The following is a 27,651-nucleotide window of genomic DNA, read 5'->3' as shown; positions in this document are numbered from 1 at the left end:
GTTGAGTGTTGTAAGAAGAAGGGGAGATGCCACACAGTGGTGAAAATGGCCTTGTCCCAACTTTTTGGGGATTTGTTGACACCATGAAATTCTGATTCAATATATTTTTCCCTTAAAATGGTACATTTTCTCAGTTTAAACTTTTGTTCTGTGATTTATGTTCTATTCTGAATAAAATATTAGAAGTTGGCACCTCCACATCATTGCATTCAGTTTTTATTCACGATTTGTATAGTGTCCCAACTTTTTTGGAATCCGGTTTGTATATATATATATAGTACTATATCAGCATTGGCTTAAAGGAATTGATTAGAAAAAAGGGTTTGAAGTGTGGCACTCTTCTGTATGAACTGTGTCTAGTATTGCAGCTGAGCTCCATTCACTTGAATGGTAATGATCTGCAATACCAGACACAAGCCATAGACACCATTGATGCTGTTTCAAGAAAAAGGCAAACCTTTTTCCTCATCGCAGAAATCCCTTTTTATGTTTCCTTTTTACTAAAATAGAAATGCTCCAATCAAGTCCATCCCTAGTTTTTACAGTGCATTACAATTAACATTCAATACTAACCACAAGGTATTCTCTATACTAAGAACACAGAATTTATATAGGGTGTATACACATTTACAGAACATGAAATAATACCTTATACATCATATAAAGTGTGTGTGTCCATATTTATCACATTTTCACAATTTTGTGTATCTGAAGTGCATTATTTTTTAGGCAGTAAGCCATACTGCCTAATATTGAGAAACACTTGTCCAATATCAGGTTTGTATAGCTAAGAATTTAATGGATTTTGAGAACTTTGGAGACTCTTTCCAGGTGTCCATACTATTGGTTGGACTTCTTGACTACATTCTTGTAAATGAAGTTTGCCTTCTGGTGCTGCTGTCAGAATCTTCTTTGCTTATACTTTGCTTGACTTTACTGCAGCAGAGAATATTAGTGATGAACTCTTGTAGTAGGTGTCCACTAAAGAACATATATATCCAGGGGTTGCAGCAACTGTTCAGGCTGGCTAGTAAGGCAGACATTGTGATAGCCATGTTTTCATTCTCTAAAAATGATTAAAAATGTTAGTAATTGCAATATAAATATTCATGTAGTTTAACCTTGTTATACATTGCTTGGCTTTAGTACGTTTCTGGTAAACTTGGGTGAAACCTGGTTTAATAGATATGTCGAATTAATACTAAGCACCCTTTACAATAACACTTTCTGAATTTGTAATTAAGTGGTTTTATAGTCTATTATGTTACATTAATTATGTATTATGATAATTCTCAGTAAAGATAATATTCACTTATGGTACTATACACCAATCAGCCATAACTCACCACTAGTTTAGTATTGTGTAGATCCATCTGCCACCTAACAGCTCTGATTCCTGAAGTTGTCCTGTGGATTCTCGCTCCAAACCTTAGTCCTTTAAAAAACCTGATCCATACAGGACTTGACGAGGACCTTTCACCATTCCTGACATGTCTAGTCTAGTAAATACTTAGATTCCCCATCTTCTGTCATAGCTCTGTGTTGTTCTATTCACCTGTTATTGCTCCCAAGAACTGGCTAAATAATTTGCCATATGGGTGTTACCAGGTGTGGGTTTGTCATTGCAAAATCTGACTTTCTTATTTTTATTTTTTCGTTTATTGAAATTTTCTATATCTGACACTTTCTAATAATTACTGGAAAATGGTAAATACCAGTTTGCAATTTCTACATAAATTAATGTACAATTAACAACTGAAAGATGCAATGCAGAGTTATATAAGAAAAGTTGCCCAGAATTCTTATTTTATGGGAAATGTGAATTTTTTTTACCAAAACAGACATGTCAAAAATGGTGACAGGTCCTCTTCAAGTCCTGTATGGATCAGACCTTTCCTAGCACATTACATAGATTCTCCATCAGACTGAGATCTGGGCAATTTGAACAGCAAGTCAACACCCTGAACTCTTTCTCATATTCCTCAAAACATACGTGGACAATTTTTGTACTTGAAACAATGTTTAGGTGGTATGTGTCAAAGTAACATTCAGATGACCCCAGGTAAGTAACGCACGTGCACCCAGCATCTACATAATGTAAAGCAAAATATGATTAGTTAGACCAGGCCATTTTCTTCATGGATCAGGTCTGATGCTTACATGGCCCTTGTAGGCAGTTTCAGAAATGGAAGGGGACATCACTGGCAATGTGACCCGTCTGTGGCTATGCAGCCCCTTATGCAACAAGCTGCAATGCTATAAGTGTTCTGACATCTCCCTATCATTAACCTTTGGTAGAAGACCAGACCAAACAGTGCCCATACCCTCTCTCTGGTACAATGGTTGTCTTTCATTGGACCACTTTTGGTAGCTACTAAATACTGCATTCTGATTATACCCCACAGGACCTGCCTTTCGGGAGATATTCTGACTCTGTTGTCTAGCAATCCCATTATGCATGCCCTTTTTTTCTCCCAGTGCATCAACTTCAAGACCTGTCTATTCACTTCCTGCCTAAAAAATCCAACCACTTACCAGGCGCCATTTTAATGTTATGACTGTTCGGTGTATACATATAAAATATGTGTAGCTCTGCTACATCTGTAAATGATCAATGTTCTGCCCAGCAGGGTTAGAAAATGATTCTAGTTCATTCTGCCAGAGTCATGGTATTTGTCAAGTGGTTAGTGTGGTTATAGCACCATCTAGCAGTGTTAAGTTGTATTACACTTTGTTTTTCTGTTACAAAGACTACTGCATTGTGGGTGGTGCACTGCATTGTGGGAGTGAAAAGCATCCTGGGAAAGAGAAGTCTCAAGGACATATCATAGCTGTCCTTTTGCATATCTCCTTCTTAGACTCCACCATCCTTGTATAATCATATCTGGTGAGAGCTCTACCTTTGTTTCAGGGACATGATGTTATGTTCAGCTAGTTGTAATTGTTACTCAGGGAAGTTGTTACTACTGTTAGCTAGACATGTAATCCTATGTATAGGCAGCCATTTTACCATGTGCTTTAAGTGTTAATGCAAATGTTATAGTACATGCTATCTATACTTATACTTGCTATTTGTATTCTTATAGTTTTACCAATCAAACAATCCTGTTTTACCAATAAACAAGTTAGACTACAAAGAACAGTCCTCTTATTTGGAAGACAGGAATGGTTTATGCTGAATGTCAGACTGCACACTGTGTGAACGTGTAAGAAGACAGAACAATCAATATTCACTATACTGTAGAATAACTAATCAGCAAGCTATTGCTACATGTTCTAAATGAAAACCTACAATGGTGCTGCAATCTTTATTATGCAAGGAATACCATAGGTCTTGGCTGGTGTGCTTATCAGACGGAAGCATCTCAGTATTTACCATGGTTGGTTCACATTCTATCCTGGTCTTCTATATGACAAAATACCATAAAGAGCTTGTTTGGCTAATACATTTTTTTTTAAATAAGCTCAGAATGGCATGGCAAAATAATTAAAAAGAAAATTTGTACTATTTACCTTACTAATGCCCTGCTGCTCCTATTCGGATCTTTACTGGTGCCCCTCTGTTCTTTGCTTCCTAGTCCCTCTCAACCAGCTGAAAGTACCCAGACAGCTAATTATCGGCCACAGTGGTGACCTGGCATTTGCTTTCTGTTGAGAGTAACTGTGACGCAGAGACCAGCATGACTTGGTAAGTGGAGGAATGGGATGCAATTCTAACCTCTTAAAAAAATTATAGGAAAGATAACCCCTTTAAATACGGTCATGCTGCAAGACCAACGTCTCGTCCCATTTATCTTTGATCAGTAAACAGCCCGATGAGGTAGATTTATCAGACAGATGCCTATAGAGCATAGAAATGAATTCCTTAGAGCTGCCGCCATGCAACACCTGTTGGACTATCGGAGGGGAGGTTGACATTTGTATGCCTTCCTTAAACTGCACCTGATATGCATGTCTCAGCTGCAGGAGTTGTTAGAATACAGTATGAGAGAGACCAAATTCTAGCTGTAATTGTGCAGCTACAAAGTATAACCATGGATTTGGGAGATAGAGACCTCCCTCCTTTTTGGCCCTCTGGAGAGTCTCCATACAAATTCACCATACAAATTCTAAGTTGTTGCTTTCTCCACACCAGGGAGAGGAAAATGCCCTGGATCTTATAGAATACCCTTTGGGGAATCCACACGGGGGAATTATGTAGTATATAAAAGAGTTGAGGCATCAATATCATTTTAATTAGATTACAACAACCAAAAACTGACAAGGGTAGTTTACACCAGGCATTAACTGCTGCTTCTAAGGCCACCAGGATATTGTCATGCATTAAGCAAGGCATGGACTCGCGGGGCAGGGATGTAATATTACCACTTTACAAAGCGGTGGTGCGGCCTTATCTAGAATATGCAGTTTAGTTCTGGGCACCAGTCCACAGAAAGGATGCACTGCAGCTGGTAAAAAGTACAAAGGAGAGCGACTAAACTTTTAAGGGGCATGGAGGGTTACACAAAGATGTACGACCTGATACTAAAATAGAGGCCGCCAGTAAATGTTAGGGTAGGATGGGCAGAGAGATCCGTATGAGGGGAACATTTGACCCTAATGTAGCCCTGCTGAGTCAGCCCGGGGATGGCCCCTGGAGGTGGAGTCTCCCCGTCCTCATGCCTAACCTGACTGGTCCTAGTAAATCCTAAATGGGCTTCCCTACTGGCCCAACGCGTTTCCCCCACCTGAGTTCATCAGGGGGTCATGTGGGAAAAATTTCAGGGCCCAACAAAAAACACAAAACAAAAATATACTGAAAACAATAAATATGGTACATTACATCACAGGAGACTGGCACAGATGATATGAACTTGGGACAATCATAGACAACACATGTGGTCCCCATAGGTCGTCAGGGCATGATGCAGACACCTGAAGATAGACATGGGAGAAACAGTGGATCAGATGAGCCATAAAGACACAAGAGGCAGCCCTAAATTGTTTTGCCCCTTCTTACTCATATGTGATGGTCCCAAGATGTAGACATGGCCAAAAATCAGCGCATATGATGATGTCAGCAAGCGCATTGAAGAGGGGGATTTAAATGGCAATGCGCTCCTACACTTCCGCCCACCGAGAAGCACACTTCTGGCAGGTGGAACGCAATGTTGTCAACGAGGTAAGGTGTCCGCCTCTTTTTACCGGAGGAACCACTTCCGGCTGGTGGAACACATCGCTGCCACTACTGTGGAACGCAAGGTTCCTCCCTATCTTCAGAGGTGCAGCATCACTCACTAAGTACTGCGCGCTTGCGCCGGCCATCTGTGCCAGCTGTCTAATAACTCAGGGAACCTAGACAAAGGAGATAGACTTAGTAAAGCACTAATTACACAGATGTCTCTTATCGACCTTATCGAGTGTTCAATACGGATCCACACATTTTCAGGATCCGTTCAGGCAAAAATGTGGGAGACAGAAATCCTAAGTATCAGCAAATCCTTGATACTTACAGCATCATCCTGCGCATTATTAAACCATAAAGTAATAAGGCTACACTTAGCCCTGCAAGAAAAGTTCCTCCATGATAGGACAAACATTGTTACACACATGATATGTCATTTTGACAAGATGCATGTCACTGACGTTAATCCGATGCGTCCCGCATCGTTGACCAGTATAGGGTGTTTATTTTCACTCGACTGAACAACACGCAAAGGAGAGAGAGGAGAACCGGACCATTATTTTAAATAAAGCAGGTTTAGTTAAGTCTTTCATTTAGGCCTTTTCTCGGCGACTGGGGAACTACCTCCAGAAATGAAAATTTCAATACTCCATGGTGTTCATTCACATGATCCGCTACTGGGGTGGAATTTTTCTTCTGTATGTCGATGTGCTCGCAGATCCTTCTTCTTACTTCCCTAAAAGTTTTCCCTATATAATCTTGTGGGCAAGGACACTGACAGATGTAAATGATGCCTTTAGTTTGGAAATTTACAAAGTCGTGGGCTACAAACGTCCTATTGGTCGCAGAGCATGTGATTATTTTAGATCCATATACAAAGTCACATGCCTTGCATGTGCCACACCGGAAACTGCCTAGTGGTTTTCAGTCCAGCTATGTCCCTGTCAGGGACAGGGCTGTGTAGTGGCTATGCTCCAGGCGGTCCCGTAATATTCTGATATGGGGAAATGGATATGGGGAAATGTTAGATCCGGGTCCATTAATAGCACAGACCAGTATTTCTTAAGAACCGCCTTCACCGCCGCATTCACGATATCCTATGTAGAAATCAGGCGAATGGGGCTTGCCCTCCATCAGATGTTTTTTTTAGGGGTGAGGAGGGACGTCCTATAACATATCAGTGTCTGTTTAAAAGCGTCCCTCAAAATCCCCTGTGGATAACCCCTATCTGTTAGTCTGTCCCGCAGTTTTCTGGCCTCTACATGAAACTCTGTGGAGCTATAACAGTTTCTCCGGACCCTCAGATACTGTCCGCTTGGGATGCCCCTTTTGAGGGCTGGGGGATGATGGCTCTCCCAATGGAGAATGCTGTTAGTAGCCGTTGACTTTCTAAAAATACTAGTAGTAAGTCTTTCCCCCTCTTTTGATTCTTTTATATCGAGGAAGGTAATACAATGATCTTGTACTTCGTAAGTGAACCTTTGGTCAATGTGGTTTTTATTGAGAAAGTCAACAAAATTAGTAAAATCCACCCTGCTACCGTTCCAGAGTATAAAGATGTCACCGATATATCTGGTCCAGAATTGGGGCAGTATGGAAACTCATTTAGGGCTTACTAGGACCAGCCAGGTTAGGCACGAGGACCGGGAGACTCCACCTCCAGGGGCCATCCCCAGGCTGAGGACTCAGCAGGGCCACATTAAAGTCAAATGTTCCCCTCATACGGATCTCTCTGCCAATCCTACCCTAATATTTACTGGCGGCCTCTATTTTAGTATCAGGTCGTACAATTGAATTTATTTAGTCTTGAGAAGAGACGTCTAAGGGGGGACATGATTAACCTATACAAATACCTGTATATAAATGGGCCATACAAAAAATACGGTGAAAAACTGTTCCAAGTAAAATGCCCTCAAAAGACAAGGGGGCACTGCATCCAACTGGAGAAGAAGAAGTTCAGTCTCCAGAAGCGTCAAAGCTTTTTTACTGTAAGAACTGTGAATCTGTGGAATAGACTTCCTCAGGATGTGATCACAGCAGGAACAGTTTTAAAAAGGGTTTGGATGAATTCTTAAAAGTAAACAACATTAATGCTTATGATTATAAAAACGTGTAGAAATATGAGTCTCACTTCCTTCTGGGATTCGCGTCCCCACCTATCCCTTGGTTGAACTTTATGGACTTATGTATTTTTTCAACCGTATCAACTATGTAACCTTACCCGTACATTTATGAATCAGGGGGTCCATATTAACTTTAGCATAGTCTGTAATTGTTGGTGTTATCACCACACCCAGATATTTAAAGCTGTAGGTGACTTGTAACTGGATTTGCGTCCAGTCCATCTGGAAGAATTGAAAATTTGTCCCAATTAATTGTTAAGAGCGTTTTCCAAATTCAATAATGTCCCTCATAATTGGGCTGATAGATTGCACTATGTGCCCTGTATATAGAAGCATATCATCGGCGTACAGGGAGATTCTTTCCTCTTGATAACCTAGCGGAAACCCTTTCCAGTCATGAGAAGCACGAAGAAGGCAGGCCACGGGTTCGATAGCAATAGCGAACAATATAGGGGATAGTGGACAACCCTGCCTTGTTCCCCTGTGCAATGGAAATTGTGCAGATAACTCCCCGTTTTCCCTAATCCTAGCTACTGGCGAGCAGTAGAGAAGCTTGACCCATGACATGAAACCTTGTCCAAACCCCATAAACCCCATGACCTCCCACAAATATTCCCACTCTACGCTGTTAAAAGCCTTGGCAGCATCTAGGGATATTATTGCACAACAGCCCACAGTGTCCACTGATCTTTGGATATTAAGGAAAAGTCTCTGAAGATTAATGGAAGTACTTTTGTCTGGCATGAACCCTGACTGGTCTTCATGTATGAGGGAGGTAATAACCTTATTCAAACGATTAGCCAGTATTTGCACATCCGTCAGGCAAAGTTGGGTCCTTTCCAGGTTTTGGTAACAATACCACCACAGCCTCCCGCTTAGGTTCAGGCAATTTCCCCAATCGCAAAGCATCATTAAAGATGTCTAATAGATCAGGGAGAAGGGTTTCCTGATATCTTTTAAAAAAACTCAGCCGGTAAGCCATCAAAACCTAAGGTTTTCTCATTGGGAAAAGAACCAAGGGCCGCCCTAAGTTCCTCCAACTCTAAGGGCTCATCTAGGTATTGCCCTGATTCCAGAGACATCACCAGGATGGGTATATTGGCTAGATAAGAATTGATATCACCAATCTCTATTTCCAGTTTGGAGGTGTATAAGTAACTCTTTATAGTATCTATAAAACTCATTAAGGATAACTGAATCATCTGTAGAATGAGCCCCCTCTCTAGTTCTTAAATTTTTTGTATGTATAAACCCCGGACATAAGCTTTCACAGTATCCCAGACTATTCCCATAGCCGCTGAGCCTAGATTAGAGTGAAATATCTTATTAATCTATTCAAAATATATTTAAATATAACAAACTCAATGGAATTTTTTTTAGGAGAATGCCCATTGCAGCCTTACAAGATATCACATTATAAGATGTTTCTAGTAAAATATTATAAAGAAGCGTATTAATCTTAAACTATTGATTAACACAAATAAGTCAAAAGTGTTTGCCTGTCCCACTCTGGTAGTCAAGAGAGGCCTCCTGAGATTTTTCATGCAGGCGGCTCGTTTGGTGTTGCCTAGACATTGGAAGTCACAGGACGCTCCGAAGATGTCAGAATGGCTAGAGACGTTTGAGAACTTACGTAGAATGGAGGAATTGATTGCAGAAGATGCGGGGCTAGGCCAGAAATACTTGAAAGTGTGGATGCCATGGATTTTGTATAAAGGGTCTCAGGGATTTTCTGAATGGCTGAATCGGTACAGTGTGTCTCCGGTTGTATAAGAATGTAGGTGTTTGCTTATATGGAAGATACCTAGTAGTTTGTCTTTTTCCTTTTGTGTCTATCTGTGATGTCTGTGTTTGTCTCCCCCGTTTGTCTCGTTTCATGTTTATGTATAGGCTTTTGGAAACACTCTTTGTTGTGAATCCTACAGATGTAAGGTTTACTTGCTTAAGTTCTGTAACCTACTGATGTCATTTTAAATATGATGTGTTTCTCGCAGTGTACTGATTCATGTTGTTACATTTTTATGCCTAAATAAAATAATTGAACAACAAATAAGTCAAAAGAAAAGTCTTATTTGTCGATTATTTGATAAACATATTAAATTTAGCTTGCTTGGAATAGAGATAAGACATTCAGCATTCTACAAGTCAGACACAGAGTTCATCCAGCTATTTAAAGGAATACAATGGATAGAGTCTGCCAACAACAATACTAAATGCTTACAAAATGCTGTATTGCTTGGACTGTCTTATAGAGACTTTACAGCTTGTAAACACTGCAAATGGTTTCTGTCACAAGAAGTAAGAGTTCATTAAATGGGCAAGTAAACTCACAGACCACTGCTACAAAATATACTCTGTATTGCAAACCTGTAAACCCTCAGATGTTGTGAAGCATACGTTACTATCAGCAACTCCAACCTTAGACTGAGGGGATAAAACTGTACCCAAAATCCCAGCAGACGTAACCAAATGTAAGTATGAACCTAATTAAAAATTAAGACACATACTAGGTCATTGGTGGAAGTGAAATGGTCACAGTTTAGTTAAGGCTTAAAAGAAAGGGGGACAACCTTGCAACACAACAAAAACCTTTCTCTTCCCACTCGAATGATGGTCACCTTGTCCAAAGTCAGCATTGGAGAATATCAACCTGTCCAACAGCAAGGTTCTGTGCACCACCACCAGTCCCTTGTGTAAGCCTACACAAGTGAACAACCATTACCACCCACCAACAGCGATAAAACTTTGTCAATACCATCTTGGAGACCAGAAAGCAGGATATCTAACCCAATTTAATTGGTATTAATTCCATCATGTCTCAGCAAGCAACAATTTTCATGCTCCAGTTGCTTGTGCAGTACAGCAACATCCCCATGAGATCTGACATGCCTAGAAATCCCAGTATTTAGAATGTGTCATGTCTTCTCAGTAGATGATGGATTTCAAGCTCATCTACAAACCACTCTATGCACTGACCATGTCTGACCACACAATTATCAGTTTTGAAAATGAAAGGCACTAAAACTATTGAGGTCTGATCTAACTAGTCTGGTAAAACACAAATCATTCCAACTAACCTGAATGACAAGAATAGAAGGTGTTGCTAGCCACCATGTTTAGCAATACATTGGGGCTATTGTAAGCCACATATCAATACACCAACTAATCATACCACTGGGCATTATGAGCCTGTCAAAAACATAGAACAGAAAAGAACAGCGACTGTAGCCGTGCCAATGCAGAATGAATGTGTGGAAGGTGATCTGGGTTCTGGCCAACAGTGGAAAGGGCATGCTGAAGAAGGTCTATAAACTGGATTTTTATTATGGGTTTCCAATTTTCTAAGTGATAAGTAATGTATAATAATAGACACAGGACAGCACTAAGACTGCAAACTCGGGATGTCCTTACTGCATGTCAGTTCTAGGCCAAGTTCACACTTCAGTTATTTGGTCAGTTATTTCCATCATTATTGTGAGCCAAAACAACCCAAGTGTGGGCCAAATACACAGAACAGGTGGACATCTTTCCCTTATACCTTATGTCTGTGTAGACTTCATTACTGGTTTTGGCTCACAATGATGGAAATAACTGAAGTGTGAACTAGGCTTAGGCCTCATGCACACGGCCGTTGTTTTGGTCCGCATCCGAGCCGCCGTTTTGGAGGCTCGGATGCGGACCCATTCACTTCAATGGGGCTGCAAAAGATGCGGACAGCACTCTGCGTGCTGTCCGCATCCGTTGCTCAGTTCCGTGGCCCCGCTAAAAAAATATAACATGTCCTATTCTTGTCCGCGCTTTGCTGACAAGAATAGGCATTTATATTGAAGACTGTCCGTGCTGTTCCGCAAATTGCGGAACGTGCATGGACGTCACCTGTGTTTTGCGGATCCGCGATTTGCGGACCGCAAAACACATCACGGTCGTGTGCATGAGGCCTTAGACCTACATACTCAGCTTCTTATGCTGTCTGGGAAGAGAACCATATAATTTACACCTAAACCAGATTAGCTTTTGCACTAGGAGATACTAGCAACCCCATAATTAATGCTTCCAAAATGCTGGCTGGAATAAAAATGCTTCATAATGAGAATCACACAAAACCAGCAGATATGCTAACAGGAGTAGAAGCAACACAAAGGATATAGATCTTCATGGATCATTGCCAGAAATACCCTTTGTAACATGCAGAATTTCCCCCGAATTTTAACATTAATTCTTATATTTACATAATTCAGACCCTAACATATGTAGAGGCACTTAGGAGCATTTATTTACAATTAGTCTAAGACTATTGATTGCCTTCTTTTAACATATGTTATATTTCCCGTAAAACGTAACTTTTAATATCTTCATTAATATTGTACTTTGACCATTAAAGTGTGTATTAAAACTCTCAGTTGTGTCGCCTTATTATTCTCAGTGTGTATTGTCAGCACTGGTGCTGCTTGATTTGTGGTGGGAGATTGGTTGCTGAGTGCTACGGTAGCTCCAAAACCTTATCTGAATCTACTCTTTAACTGCCACATATGGCAGTAAAGGGTACTTTAACACTAGCATTTTTGTTTTCCGGTATTGAGTTCCGTCATAGGAGCTCAATACTGGAAAAAAACTGATCAGTTTTATCCTTATGCTATTCTAAATAGAGAGAATTCCGTTCAGGATGCATCAGGATGCGTCAGTTCAGTCCCTCTTACGTTTTTTGGACGGAGAAAATATTGCAGCATGCTGCAGTTTTCTCTCCGGCCAAAAATACTGAACACTTGCCGGAATGCCGGATCCGGCATTAATTTACATTGAAGTGTGCATGCGCAGACCTTTAAAGATGCAAAAAAAATTATACCAGATCCGTTTTTTCCGGATGATACCAGACCGCGGCATATGAGGGGTTAATCCACTGGCATTGGCGTTATCACCGATGCTGGTGGATGCAGCACGGATCCGGCTGTCAGTAACAGCCGGATCCGTGCTGCTGATCGCAGCAGCGCACATGGGGGGGAGGAAGGACCGCAGGACGCGAATGCTCGTCCTGGGGCGCAAAGTACCGGCCATTTAGGACAAGCATTTTTCGCCCTGGGTCGTTAAGGAGTAATACCACTCCTGCTAGGCACTTCTGCACATCAGTGAAATAAACTGCTTCCTGCCTTAGGCCTCATGCACGCGACCGTTTTTCGGGTCCGCATCAGAGCTGCAGGTTTTGCGGCTCGGGTGCGGACCCATTCACTTCAATGGGGCGGCAAAAGATGCGGACAGCCCTCCGTGTGCTGTCCGCATCCATTGCACCGTTCCGTGGCCCTGCAAAAAAATATAGCATGTCCCAGTCTTGTCCGTTTTGCTGACAAGGATAGACATGTCTACAATGGGCCGCCCGTTCCGTTCCGCAAATTGCGGAAGGCTCACGGGCGGCTTCCGTTTCTTTGCATATCCGCGGTTTGCGGACCGCAAAATACGGCACGGTCATGTGCATGTAGCCTTAGGGTCCATTTACACGTCCGCAACTTGTTTTGCGGATCCACGGATCTGCAAAACACGGACAGCGGCAATGTGCATTCCGCATTTTTCGGACCGCACATTGCCGGCACTAATAGAATATGCCTATTCTTGTCCGCAATTGCGGACAAGAATAGGACATGTTCTATTTTTTTCAGGAACGGAATTGCGGACCCGGAAGTGCGGGTCCGCAATTCCGTGTCCGGGCAGCACATCGTAGCTAAAGGCTCATGGGCCCTGGTGCAAGAGTTCAGCTTGGGCCCCCCCCCCCCTTCACTCAGCACTGGTGCACCTAGCTTTTCTGCTGCCCAAGGCAAATATTGAAATGCCGCCCCCCCCCCCTTCCCTCCAGTCCTCGTTTTACTACTGATGACCTATTCTTAGGATAGGTCATCAATATCAAATCAGCCGGGGTACTCCGGCACCCCCGACGATACGCTATTTGAAGAGAGAGCAACGCTCATATGAGAGCTGCTTTCTCTGTTCTGTTCACCTGCTCGCCATAGCATTTGCAGTGATGAGCAGGTAAACAGAGCAGAGAAGGCAACGCTCATACAAAAAAAAGCGGACAACCCCTTTAAAGACATACTTGGAAAACATTACATACAGTGCTACAGAATATACAGGGTAATACAGCACCACATATGTACCTCTCACATCCAGTGACTTCTCTTCTGTGATGTAGATATTCTCTTTCCTCTTCTTTTCCTGTCAGACCAGACCGCCATGGTGACTTCTTTCAGCCGCGCCTCGTCTCTGCAGAGTTTAACAAACAGACATTTTACTTTCCTACTTTTCCATTCTCCTCCTCACCTACTCAACAGCCCATACTGCCACCCCCAATACTGTGTCCGCGCCTCGTCTCTGCAGAGTTTAACAAACAGACATTTTACTTTCCTACTTTTCCATTCTCCTCCTCACCTACTCAACAGCCCATACTGCCACCCCCAATACTGTGTCCACTGTGCTCCCCAATAATTTCCTGCAGAAACAGTCCCCCTGAAAATACTGGTACCACACAGATAGTGCGTCAGTACAAAAACACCCCATTATATTGTGCGCTAGTACAAATAAATCTCCTCTTCCTTTCAGATCAGACTCCCATATAAAACCCTAAATGAGATCCCCCCATCTCAGACCAAACCCCTTTTAGACCTCTATGTCAGACCCCATATAAGACCCCAGTTTTAGACCTCAGATCAGACCCCCATTAGACCTCCATGTAAGACCCCGACCCAATATCAGATCTCAGATAAGACCCCCATTTGACCTCCAGACCCCCTAATGAGACCTCCAGACCCCATTTGACCTCCAGACCCCATATCAGAACTCTAGACCCCATTAGACCTCCAGACTCACACTAGACCTCCAGACCCCCATATCTGACCCCCATTAGACCTCCAGACACTCAATCAGACCCCCATACCCCCAATCAGACCCCTATTAGACCTATAGACCCCCAATCATACCCCCATTAGACCTCCAGACCCCCAATCAGACCCCCATTAGACCTCTAGGCCCCTAATCTGACTCCAATAGACCTCCAGGTCCCCAGTCAGACCTTTCCAGAACCCTAGTCAGACCTCTCCAGACGCCCCAGTCAGACCTCTCCAGACCCCCCTGTCAGACCTCCAGACCTCCCAGTCAGACCTCCAGACCCCCATTAGACCACTTCAGACCACCAGTCAGACTTCCAGACCCCCAGTCAGACCTCCAAACTCCCCATAGACCACTCCAGACCCCCCAATAGACCTCTCCAGACCCCCAGTGAGACTTCTCCAGACCCCCCATTAGACCTCCATATCAGACCTCAGGTCAGACTGTAAAATAATAAAGTAACTTACCTCTCCTGCCGCCACTCTCCTTGTCCTGGCTGTCTTCTCTTCTCAGGGCCCACGCTGCAGTCACCTGACCTCCTGCAGTGTCAGGTCAGAGTGCGCTCTGTACATCCTGACGCTGCAGGCAGCCAGGACACAGCAGAGCGGGCCCTGAGAAGAGCGAGCAGGGGGAGGGGTATGTACTGGACAGCGCTCACAGCGCTTCTCTCCCCCTCCTCCTGCAGACTAGTGAGCGCTAGTATTCCCTTTATAAGATGCACTGCATCTTACAAAGGGAAAAGTACAGTACCACTGGCAAGGGGGGCCATCTGGACCCCCCTGGCTTAAGGGCCCAGTTGCAACCGCGACCGCTGCAACCCCTATAGTTACGCCAGTGTTGCCCAAGTTGACTTCACAACTGCCTACTTAACAAAAGTTATTAGTTGATATTCCACCATGTTCCAAAGGTGTGGTGATGTAGAGCGTAATTCCCTAAAACAAAGCAACAGAAAATTCGATAAACTGTCAGCAACTAAGGCTAGTTTCACACTAGCAGCAAGGAACTCCGGCAGGCTGTTCTGGCGGGTGAACAGCCTGTCGGATCTGTAATGGGGGCGGGCCGCAGTTCCGACGGCAGCACGTCAAACATGCCGAGAGGCGACCGGAATAAAACGACGACATGTCATAGTTTTATTACGCCTGCCTCTCGGCATGTTTGCCGTGCTGCTGCTGGAACTCTGGCCCGCCCCCATTATAGTCAATGAGGCCGGAGCAGTAGTCCAGGGGCACACGGACACTAGCGACAGCACGGATCCGACAGGCTGTTCACCCGCTGGAACAGCCTGCCGGAGTTCCTTGCCGCTAGTGTGAAAGTACCCTTAACTATCAATATGTGGCAAACCCTAAGGTTAAAATTAAACTGTAGACATTTAAAAACTAGCTGATGTGGTAATGATATGGGCAAAGATTTGGTGTTCAGAGTGTTGAAATCTAGGATAACTCAGACCACTTTATGAGTCAATGTCATAATTCAAGAGCAGTTTTGCTTAGGAAAAGCTCCAAAAGCATTAAATATTTTTATAAGACCGGAAGTGCTCCAGCATGTTGGCCATGCCCCTGCTGACCACAAAGGTCCCAAAATGGCACCAGAACAGTGAGATCCACCCAAAAACCAAAAGTCTCCAAAGTGGAACTATTAACGTCTTTGGCCTGCTGCAAGAAGGACCCTTAGATGAGTGCAAGAAACTTCTCCAGATAGAGAGGTTGTCTTTTAGATTCTTGATATCTTTATAAAATTATGTCGTTCTTTGACACCTTTTGTTGCAATGGATAGTCTGCGTAAAAAAACACACCTCATGGGCCTCACCTTACAAGTGAAGACCAACAGGCTCAATAATGAGCCTGTTGGTCTTCACTTGTAAGGTGAGGCCCATGAGGTGTCAGTCAGTACATCCCAATGCGCAGGTGCACGTTGCCGTGGCTGAAAACACAAAGTGAAAAATACACTGCAACAGCACTCTGCAAACCAAATAAAGTACAAAAAAGTATTCTAAATTCTACCTGTTATGTGCCATGACGGCTACCATACAAATCAGGGAGTGTAGGTTCCACATGCATGCAACGTGCACCTGCGCATTGGGATGTGCTTTCTGACCCCCCTTTTTTTTTTGCAGTTTGTACTGGAGGTGTGACTGACACTTCAGTCGTGCACTCCTGACCAGCCTGTCTGCCCCATAGGCTGATTTTATTAGTGTGAGTATAAAGCTTAGGCCTCTTTCACACGAGCGAGATTTCCGCGCGGGTGCAATGCGTGAGGTGAACGCATTGCACCCGCACTGAATACGGACCTATTCATTTCTATGGGGCTGTTCACATGAGCGGTGATTTTAACGCATCACTTGTGCGTTGCGTGAAAATCGCACCATGCTCTATTTTGTGCATTTTTGACACAACGCAGGCCGCATAGAAGTGAATGGGGCTTCGTGAAAATCGCAAGCATCTGCAAGCAAGTGCGGATGCGGTGAGATTTTCACGCATGGTTTCTAGGAGATGATCGGGATGGGGACCCGATCATTATTCCTTATAACATGGTTATAAGGGAAAATAATAGCATTCTTAATACAGAATGCTTAGTAAAATAGTGATGGAGGGGAAAAAAAATAAAATAAAATTTAACTCACCTTAATCCACGTGCAGCCCGGCTTCTCTTCTTTCTTCTTCTTTGCTGTGCAGGAGGAAAAGGACCTGTGGTGACGTCACTGCGCTCATCACATGGTCTGTCACATGATCCATCACCATGTGATGAGTGCAGTGATGTCATCAAAGGTCCTTTACCCAGGTCCTGAGGAAAGAAGAAAGAAGAAAGAAGACAAGCCGGCTGCGCGAACAAGTGGATTAACCACTTGCCATCTGGGCCATTTGCCCCCTTCCTGACCAGGCCTAATTTTGCAAAACTGACATATCTCACTTTATGTGGTAATAACTTTGGAACGCCTTTACTTATCCAAGTCATTCAGAGATTGTTTTCTCGTGACACATTGTACTTCATGATAGTCATAAATTTGAGTCAAAATATTTCACCTTTATTTATGAAAAAATCCCAAATTTACCAAAAATTTTGAAAAATTCACAATTTTCTAAATTTCAATTTCTCTGCTTTTAAAACAGTAAGTGATACCTCATAAAATATTTATTACTTAACATTCCCCATATGTGTACTTTATGTTGGCATCATTTTGGAAATGTCATTTTATTTTTTTAGGACGTTAGAAGGCTTAGAAGTTTAGAAGCAATTCTTCAAATTTTTAAGAAAATTGCCAAAACCCACTTTTTAAGGACCAGTTCACGTCTGAAATCAATTTGTGGGGCCTACATAGTGGATACCCCCATAAATGACCCCATTGTAGAAACTACACCCCTCAAGTTACTTAAAACCGATTTTACAAACTTTGTTAACCCTTTAGGCGTTCCACAAGAAGTAAAGGAAAATGGAGATCAAATTTTTAAATTTCACTTTTTTGTCAGATTTTCCATTTTAATCAAATTTTTTCTTTAACACATCGATGGTTAACAGCCAAACAAAACTCAATATTTATTACCCAGATTCTGCGGTTTACAGAAACACCCCACATGTGGTCATAAACTGCTGTATGGGCACACGGCAGGGCGCAGAAGAAAAGGAACTCCACATGGTTTTTAGATGCCATGTCCCATTTGAAGCCTCCTGATGCACCCTTACAGTAGAAACTCCCAAGAAGTGACCCCATTTTGGAAACTAGGGGATAAGGTGCCAGTTTTATTAGTACTATTTTTGGGTACATATGATTTTTTGATCATTCATTATAACACTTTATGGGGCAAGGTGACCAAAAAATTGGTTGTTTTAGCACAGTTTCTATTTATTTATTTTTACAGCGTTCACCTGAGAGGTTCAGTCAAGTGACATTTTTATAGAGCAGATTGTTACGGATGTGGCGATACCTAATATGTATACTTTTTCTTATTAATTAAAGTTTTACACAATAATAGCATTTTTGAAACAAAAAAATTATGTTTTAATGTGTCCATGTTCTGAGAGCTATAGTTTTTTTTATTTTTTGAGAGATTTTCTTATGTAGGGACTCATTTTTTGCGGGATGAGGTGACGGTCTTATTGGTACCATTTTGTGGGACATACGCATTTTTGATCACTTGGTGTTGCACTTTTTGTGATGTAAGGTGAAAAAAATTGCTTGTTTTGACACAGTTTTTTTTTTTTTTTTACGGTGTTCACCCGAGGGGTTAGGTCATGTGATATTTTTATAGAGCTTTTTTTTACGGACGCGGCGATACCTAATATGTATACTTTTTTTTATTTGTTTCACTTTAACACAATAATAGCATTTTTGAAACAAAAAAAATGATGTTTTAGTGTCTCCATGTTCTAAGAGCTATAGTTTTTTTATTTTTTGAGAGATTTTCTTATGTAGGGGCTCATTTTTTGCGGGATGATGTGACGGTTTTATAGGTACCATTTTGTGGGACATACGCGTTTTTGATCACTTGGTGTTGCACTTTTTGTGATGTAAGGTGACAAAAATTGCTTGTTTTGACACAGAGATGGTTTTTACGGACACGGCAATACCAAATATGTCTATTTTATTTTATTTTTTCTATTTTTAACAATTTTTTTTTATTCCTTACTTGGGAAACCTTTTTTTTATTTAATTTTTTCAACCCTTTATTTATTTATTTATTTTACACTTTTTGTCCCCCATAAGGTCATACAAGACCTCTGGGGGACATTTACTTCACTTTTATTTATTTTTTTCACTGTTGATTTCTCCTGTAACTGGGGCTGACATAGTAGCCCCAGTTACAGGAGAAATACACCCCCCAGAGAGGCTGTACAGCATAATACTGCGCTGTACAGCCTCAGTACACAGCTCCTGCACTCTCCGGTCCCGGCGGGTCAGAACAGGAAGCGCTCAGTGAGCGCTGTGTATGCAGCGATCCAGAAGGCAGGGACACCTGGGCACTGTCCCTGCCTTCTCTCTGGGTTGCCCTGCTGTCCCTGACAGCGGGCAACCCGATCAGCAGCTGCACGATTAGCGTGCAGCTGCAGTTTTTGAATGGACGTTCTGGAACGACATCCACCTCCCGGACGTTTATATCCTATGGGCGGACGGTAGGTGGTTAAGGTGAGTTAAAAAAAAAATTAACCCCTCCATCCCTATTTTACTAAGCATTCTGTATTAAGAATGCTATTATTTTCCCTTATAACCATGTTATAAGGGAAAATAATAATGATCGGGTCCCCATCCCGATCATCTCCTAGCAACCGTGCGTGAAAATCATGTTATAAGGGAAAATAATACAATCTACACAACACCTAACTCAAACCCGAACTTCTGTGAAGAAGTTCGGGTTTGGGTACCAAACATGCCGATTTTTCTCACGCGCGTGCATTTTCGTGCATTTTCCCGTGACGCACCCGCATATTATCCGGCCCAAATCCATGACGCCCGTGTGAAAACGGGCCTTAGCCTACTCTCCCTCACTCACTGGAAGCCATTTGGCACCAGGAGAGGTATAGGGTGGACTGGACTCTCATTGCATTTGTTGGTAGCCATTTGGCACCAGGAGTGGTGTGAAGTGGGCCCGGCATGCATGTTGGTACCTGCATTCCTTGGATATAATGGAGGCCATTTTGGCACCAAAGATGACAAAAATTAAAGCAGGCCCAGCATGCATGTGGAACCTACACTCCCTGAATTGTATGGTAGCCGTCATGGCACATAACAGGTAGAATTTAGTGTTAGGAACCCGTCTTACAGAGATCACCTTGACGTGCGGCAGATGGGCCCAAATAATTTTGTACAAAATGTATTTGCCAAGCATCTCTAATTTACATAATAAGCATAGCATTAGCATTAGAATACTTTTTTGTACTTTATTTGGTTTGCAGAGTGCTGTTGCATTGTATTTTTTACTCAATAATGATTACATCTGCTGCAGAGTAACTTCTTTAGTTTCCATAAAAAGGGTGATCAAGGACAACATTCTTTCTAGTTTGTCTGATAGAAGATAAAAGACCATGTCCTTTGCGGCTATATCTGTACCAAGAAAAGACATGACTTAACTTCCCATTCCAAGAAAGATAAACATCAAGAAATTGAGCAACCCATTGTCTATGTAAATTTGCCCCCCCCCCATCCCAATTTGCACCTGAAGAGGACTCAATATCAGATTTTGCCATCAAAGCTTGTCTAACCAACCAAATGGCCCTGTCACAGGAGCCATAGGAGGTCATTTATCAAACTGGTGTAAAGTAGAACTGGCTTAGGTGCCCATAGCAACCAATCAGATTCCATGTTTCATTGAATCTCCTGGAGGATGAGACAGATGATGTTGATACTGTCCTGATTTATTCTTGGGAACAATTCCCATTGGGAATATTCTGAGTTTGAGTAAAAGTGGCTCAACTCTTCTTCTTTTTTTTTTTTTTGTGCCACCCTCTATAGATCATAAATCGATTTAATTTTTCTGGTAATAACATAATAACTGAATGTTATTTAAAATGGGGAAAAATAAAAGTCTACTGGAAACCCTTCAGTGAGCATGGAAGCCTCCTATTCCTTGGGGTACATATTTAGCCATGGTTCTGTCTCTGCCACACTCACTGGTGTCCTCCGACCTGCCAGCAGCAGTTGCTTTTGCAGCTGATTTTCCATTTTTAAAGCAGTGGAGAAAGAAATATGCTCCTCGTAGATGGAGCATTTATGTTGAAACTTGCAAATTATAAAGGATACGCAGTGCCCCTTATTAAAAAGCAAGCATAGCTACTTTCACACTGGCGTTTTGGCTTTCCGTTTGTGAGATCCGTTCAGGGATCTCACAAGCGGTCCAAAATGGATCAGTTTTGCCTTAATGCATCCTGAATGGAAAAGGATCCGCTCAGAATGCATCAGTTTGCCTCCGATCAGTCTCTTTTCCGCTCTGGAGGCGGACACCAAAACGCTGCGTGCAGCTTTTTGGTGTCCGTCTGACGAAACTGATCCAAACGGATCCGTCCTGGTACACAATGTCAGTCAGTGGGGACGGATTTGTTTTCTCGGACACAATCTGGCACAAAAGAAAACGGATCCATCCCCCATTGACTTTCAATGGTGTTTAAGACATATCAGTCATGGCTATAGAAGACATAATACAACCGGAGCCGTTCATGACGGATTCATGCGGTTGTATTATTGTAAAAGAAGCGTTTCTGCAGATCCATAATGGATCCGCAAAAAACGCTAGTGTGAAAGTTGCCTAATATGGCGCACTACTCAAGATGCCTCTGGGAAAGCACACAAGCTAAAATGGAGAACGCCTGAAACCAGTTCCTAAAAGTTTTGGCAAATTTTGGAATTTTTCCCATCCCCCATCTTAACTCCTTTTTTCTTTGGCCAATGAGTTAGTGACATGTCTGCTCCTTCCTTTCCTTCTACGATGCCCTTAACTGTTGCTCTTGGATGACGTGTCAGAATGGCTGAACTGCTAGGGCAAGGATGAATAAGAAAGCTATTCAGTCATGTCGCTGTCCTCTGGAATGAGCCCCTTTCTTCTGCTGACCTAGGGAGACTATGACTGCTCAGCAGCATCAACTGAACATAGTGGTTCAGGAGTATCTACAAAGGGGGGACATTATCAGAACCATCCTTTATAGGGTTGTCACGCATAATTTGTAATCTCTCACCCCCTAAAATGATATACTCACCTGTTTCTCTTCTGCTGCTGCACTCACCTGGTTCTCTAGCATATGAGATCTGCTGCAAATTGCTGTCCTTAGGGGTTTACAGTGAAGAACATGATTGGCTTCCACTGTGACAAACTGAATGCAGGTACGTCACTGTGCATGTCAGTGTCTGTGACATGCACGTCATTGGCACGTCACTGCTTTAGCCAATCACTGTCTTCAGCTGTACATCACCAAAGATAGTGATTGGCAGCAGCAGTCATGTGCCTTATCCAGACTCATCACCATTAGTGTCCATTCACACGTTCGTAGTGCATTGCAGATCCGCAAATTGTGGATCCGCAATACACCCGGCCGACACCCCCATAGTAATGCCTATTCTTGTCCGCAATTGCGGCGGCGCTCTCCAGAAATGCGGATGCAAGTGTGCTCTCTGCTTCCATTCTGTACCCATAGAGAATGAATGGGTCCGCACCCATTCCGCAATTTGCGGAACGGATTCGGACCCATTATTACGGACGTGTGAATGGAGCCTTACTGTTTGTACACAAACAGCGGAGGGAGTAATGAACCAGTGCCACAGAGAATGGAACTAATGAAATGGGTATGAGTATATCATGTTTTTTATTTAGTTTTATTTTAAGACATTATAGGTGGTTGCCCGAGATTTGTGATTATCTTGGGCAAATCCTTTAAATTTAATGCTTGTAGTACTGAGAATTATCACAAGGTGGCACTAGAAATATAATGCATTAGAAATATAGGATGAAGGACTGCTATGTCTGAAACTGACTTTTGGGCTGCTTCTGTGGATACCTCCTTCCAAAACTGATGGGGATTTTTGGACAGGTGGAGGAGGAGGACTGTTAATAGGAGCTGCTTGAGATGATACCTGTTCAGTGGCTGAAGATGTAGGTGAAGCAGACATTATAAGGGCCAGGGTGGAAGCTTTTAAGCCTGAAGCTAAGGTGCAGAAACAGCAGCCTTATGAGGAGCCTGTCTCTGGTGTGAAGATGGACTGCAGCTCTGTTGGTGAGTAGAATGGGTCTGCCTAGAAGGAGCTCTTGATCTTTAAGTTTAATCTGGGATTTGGATGAGAGGGAGATTGGGTGCAGCATTGTGACCTCAGGTACTACGTGCTGAGATAAAGGTATTAGGGACAAGTAATAGGGAAACCTTTACCTGGGTCAAAATACCCCTGAGCCAGTCCTTTCCTTCCTGGGCTACTTTCTTTGTTAGGAGGGCTACCAACAGAGAAGAATCAGCCACTCAACATCCAGAGCAGATCTCTGTTGATTGAATCACAAGAACAAGCTGGGTGAATGGAGGTGGGGGGGGGGGGGGACAACGTGCAGTAGTATATAAAATATTCCAATACCCCTCCCAAACCCAGTACCTCAGCCAATAGGGTAGCAAGCAGTTTACAAATTCTTTAGCACACCCTCCCACTCAGTCAGCAGACTGCCCAGTGTTAACCCCTCAGGTGCCTGTAATACTGGGTGATTTTTAATTTACAGTTCCATAGCATTCTGGTAGATAAAGGGTCGCTGATCCTTATGAATTATTCTTACAAATACATATGACATGTCATTTGTAGAAACTTTGCAGTAATAGTACCGTGACAAATGCCTGAACACAAAGAATTGCACCTACCTGTCCAGTTGGTGTCCTCTGCGTATACAGACCATAGCTGGATGGCGAAGAATGGACTATAACATATGATGTAGGCTGATACAATCACAAAGGTCATTTTTACCGTCCTGATCTTGGCTCTGGAGATGGTCCTCACACTGCTGACAGATGTGAATAGTAACCCATTGTTACCTTTCCTGCCTTCAGTTTCTTCTTTGTTGGTTTTGCACTTTATGTTCTTCCAGATGTTGTAGCAGATAAAGCCATAGCAGGTCAACAAGATCATCACTGGTACCACAAAGATACTAATAGTAATCCAGGTGATATAAGCTTTTGCTCCATCCTTCAAGACAAAGTCTGCCCAGCAATCATACACTCCATCTCCCAGCTCTTTCAGATAGAAGATCCCATATTGTGGAGTACTGAGGATAAAGCTGAGGATCCAGGCACCGCTGATCATCAGGTAGGACCTCTTTGTAGGTTGCTGAAGTGTTTTCAGTGGGTAGCATATAGCAATGTAGCGGTCAGCAGTCATCACCACCAGCATGTAAGCTGAGGCGAACATCCCAAACACTTGTAGGTGCTTGATAACTCGGCATAAAAAGTCTGGACCATAGAACCGGTAAGTAACCTCCCAACACAACTGTGGAAGAACCTGAAAGAAAGCCACCACCAGATCTGCTAGGCTCAGATGCTTGATAAATAGGTGCATTCTTGACATTTTCTTCTTGGACTTGTAGAGACCGAGCAGGACACTACAGTTGCCCAGTACAGCAGCCACAAATATGATAGTTAACACGGCTATCTCAACCTTAGCCAGCTCCTCATCCCTGGACAGAAGGTCTGAAGAGTTGGGTGACATTTGGGTGTTGTTAGGTAAGATCGTGGGGTACAGATAAGGAATGGTGAAGCCCACTCCTCTCCATGCGCTGTCATTTCCCAAAGTTGAATCTTTCCCAGAGTCTCCAGCCACAGAGAATCGCATGTTAACTCTGTTACCTGAAGACTGAATGTGTCTTATCTAGATGCAAGAGGCAAAGAGTCGTGCAGGAATACAATACGCAATGAGCCGTGCAGCAATACAAGATGCAAGGAGCTGTGCAGCAATGCACACTGACCCTTTCTCTCCCTCTTTCAAGTTTCTCACACGGATCACGTCCAAGGGTCTTTATATATAGTCCTCCCTCCTTCCCTATTAAGGGGGCTGAGATATCTGCTGTGACAGGACACTGACTGGCTTCACGCCACCCCTCACTACAGTTCTGCAACTCCCAATGTTAATGTGCTATATGGAGATCTATTGTGTGTTCCTCCTTCATATGTTGAGACCTATCCCTCAGTTCTTCTGTATTGGGGAACATATGATCAGGTTTCCACAATTTCCTGTGCATGTCTCCTTTGGTTAGTGTGTGAAAATTATTAAGAGAAGCATATGGTTTCAGTCTATGTCTACGGTATAATATAGTCTAAACCCTTGTAGTAATAGTAAATGAACATTAACATTCAAAATATGCCTTGTCTTGAGATACTAATGATACAAATCAGTATTAAGTGCATCATCTATGATTTTTCTGCTTCACATTTGTAGGCATTCAAGCTGCTGTCAGTCACTGTGTACAGTACGGTACTCTACTCTGGGTTCTAGCAATGTGCAGCTTCTCTTCTACAGCTGCAAATGATTTCATTCATAAAATGGCCTCTTTTTTTCCTCTTGCTTGTATGGAGTGTGATCATACCAAGGTTGGATACACACAGCATTTTGCAGTGCCTTTTGAGACAATTTTATTGTTTTTTTATTTAAAAAATGTTGTGACTAAATGTTATTTCACAGCCTATAGTGAAATAGAAAAATCTCTTCATATCTATTCACATTTTTGGATGCATATTTGGCTTTAATGAAAAAAAAACCACGATGACTAAAATATGGCCTAAATTGTTTTTCATGTTTTTTTTTTAACCGTTTACTTCTCTTTAGGACTTGAAGCAGTAAAAAAATGCATGTTCTAATTTTTACAAAGTAAAAAAAAAAGCACCAAAATACTAAACTATATATAAGCAAACCTCATCAAAAGAAGCTTTGAAATGTTTTTTGTTGTTACTTTTTTGTTTAAGAATGCTGCAAAAATAGTGTGTAATAGAGAGCTTAAACTAATTTGTTTATAATAGTTCATATAAGAGGTGAATCAACCTTTAGGCCTCTTTCAGACGGGTGTCCTGGATTTGCTCCGGATGCCTCCCGGGTGCATTGCGGGAAACCCGCGCGAGTGCGCACACAATTTTAGTCAGTTTTGAGGATCTTCTATCTTCATTCAGCAGGACCTGCGCTGACGTCACCGCGCTCACCACTTGAATATGTCATCAAAAGTCCTTTTGCAGGTCCTGAAAGATGAAGAAAGAAGACGATGGCGGCTGCGTGATCAATTGGATGAGGTGAGTTAATTATTTTTTTTTTAACCCCTCAAGCAACATTTTAGTAAGCATTCTGTATTAAGAATGCTAATATTTTCCTTTATAACCATGTTATAAGGGAAAATAATACAGTAAATTGACCTTTAGCAATTTACTAACATCATCTCCTAGCAACCATGCGTGAAAATCGCATTGCATCCGCACTTGCTTGCGGATGCTATGCGATTTTCACGCATCCCCATTCATTTCTATGGGGCCTGGGTTGCGTGAAAACGCAGATTATAGAACATGCTGCGATTTTCACGCAACGCACAAGTGATGCGTGAAAATGTCAGCTCATCTGCACAGCCCCATTGAAGTGATGCTATGCGATTTTCACGCAGCCCTATTCATTTCTATGAGGCCTGCGTTGCGTGAAAAATGCAGAATATAGAACATGCTGCGATTTTCACGCAACGCACAAGCCAGAAAATCACCGCTCATCTGAACAGCCCTATTGAAGTGAATGGGTCCAGATTCAGTGCGGGTGCAATGCGTTCACCTCATGCATTGCACCCGCGTGGAATTCTCGCCCATGTAAAAGGGGCCTTAGAGTAGATTCACAGTTGAAAGAGTAACTGTGACTAAAAGTCTGTTCCATTGATCTGAATGGGAATTTTTTCTGCAGTATGTGTGTGGATTATTACAAACCCTATTTAAATATATGGAACAGTTGCAGAAAAGTCTGCAACATACTGTATCTGCCATGTATATACACTGTTAGAATTTCTCTTCTCTACCTCTTTACTGTTGATTTCCAGAAGATGAATCAGCTTGATTTGCTGTCAATCTCAGATCTGCATTTTTTGTATAGAGTTTTCATTTGGAATTATTTTAAAAATATTGCTGTGTCTAGATATAACAGTTACATGCTTGTTATGGTGCCATAGGAAGTATCTAACAACAAAATCTATACACATGCATTTTTCCAAATTATGCCAACTGGAACCTTTTTATGGTTTGCCCACTGTTAACAATTTCAGGACCGGGCCATTTTTCACCTTCCTGCCCAGGCCATTTTTTGTAAATCTGAATGTGTCACTTTATGTGGTAATAACTTTAAAATGCTTTTACTTATCCAAGCCATTCTGAGATTGTTTTCTCATCACATATTGTGCTTCATGACAGTGGTAAAATTGAGTAAAAAATTTTCATTTTTATTTATTAAAAAAAATACCAAATTTACCAAAAGTTTTGAACAATTTGCAAATTTCCAAATTTCAATTTCTCTACTTTTATAATAGATAGTAATTCCTCCAAAAATAGTTATTACTTTACATTCCCCATATGTCTTCTTCATGTTTAGATCATTTTGAAAATTACATTTTAGCTTTTTGGGACGTCAGAAGGCTTAGAAGTTTAGAAGCAAATCTTTAAGAACATTTTCAAACCCCAATTTTTTTAGGACCAGTTCAGTTATGAAGTCACTTTCTGGGGCTTACATATTAGAAACCACCCATAAATCACCCCATTTTAGAAACTAAAGCCCTCAAGTTATTCAAAATGGATTTTACAAACGTTGCTAACCCTTTAGGTGCCCCACGAGAATTAAATGAAAATGGGAATGAAATTTCAAAATGTCACATTTTTTTGCAGATTTTTTATTTTTATCTATTTTTTATGCAACACATCAAGGGTTAACAGCCAAAAAAACAAACTCCAAATCTATTACTCTGAATCTGGAGTTTACAGAAACACTCCATGTGTGCTCAAAAACTGATGTATGGGCACACAGTATGCTTCAGAGTGGAAGGAGCA

At 42.2% G+C, this 27,651-nt stretch overlaps 1 protein-coding gene across 1 annotated transcript; it reads right to left on the bottom strand.

Annotated features, from left to right (window-relative positions):
* Positions 1 to 582: 582 nt before the first annotated feature.
* Positions 583 to 24,582, bottom strand: AVPR1A (arginine vasopressin receptor 1A). Its single transcript, XM_040415713.1, has 2 exons — positions 23,467 to 24,582; positions 583 to 1,066 (listed from the first exon to the last, which is right to left on the bottom strand). The coding sequence occupies exons 1-2, from the start codon at positions 24,428 to 24,430 to the stop codon at positions 861 to 863; spliced, it is 1,170 nt and encodes a 389-aa protein (XP_040271647.1). The 5' UTR covers positions 24,431 to 24,582; the 3' UTR covers positions 583 to 860.
* Positions 24,583 to 27,651: the final 3,069 nt, after the last annotated feature.

Source organism: Bufo bufo, chromosome 1 (assembly GCF_905171765.1).
Source record: "Bufo bufo chromosome 1, aBufBuf1.1, whole genome shotgun sequence".
In the NCBI taxonomy this organism is placed as follows: Eukaryota; Metazoa; Chordata; class Amphibia; order Anura; family Bufonidae; genus Bufo; species Bufo bufo.
This window is presented reverse-complemented; position numbering and strand designations above follow the sequence as displayed.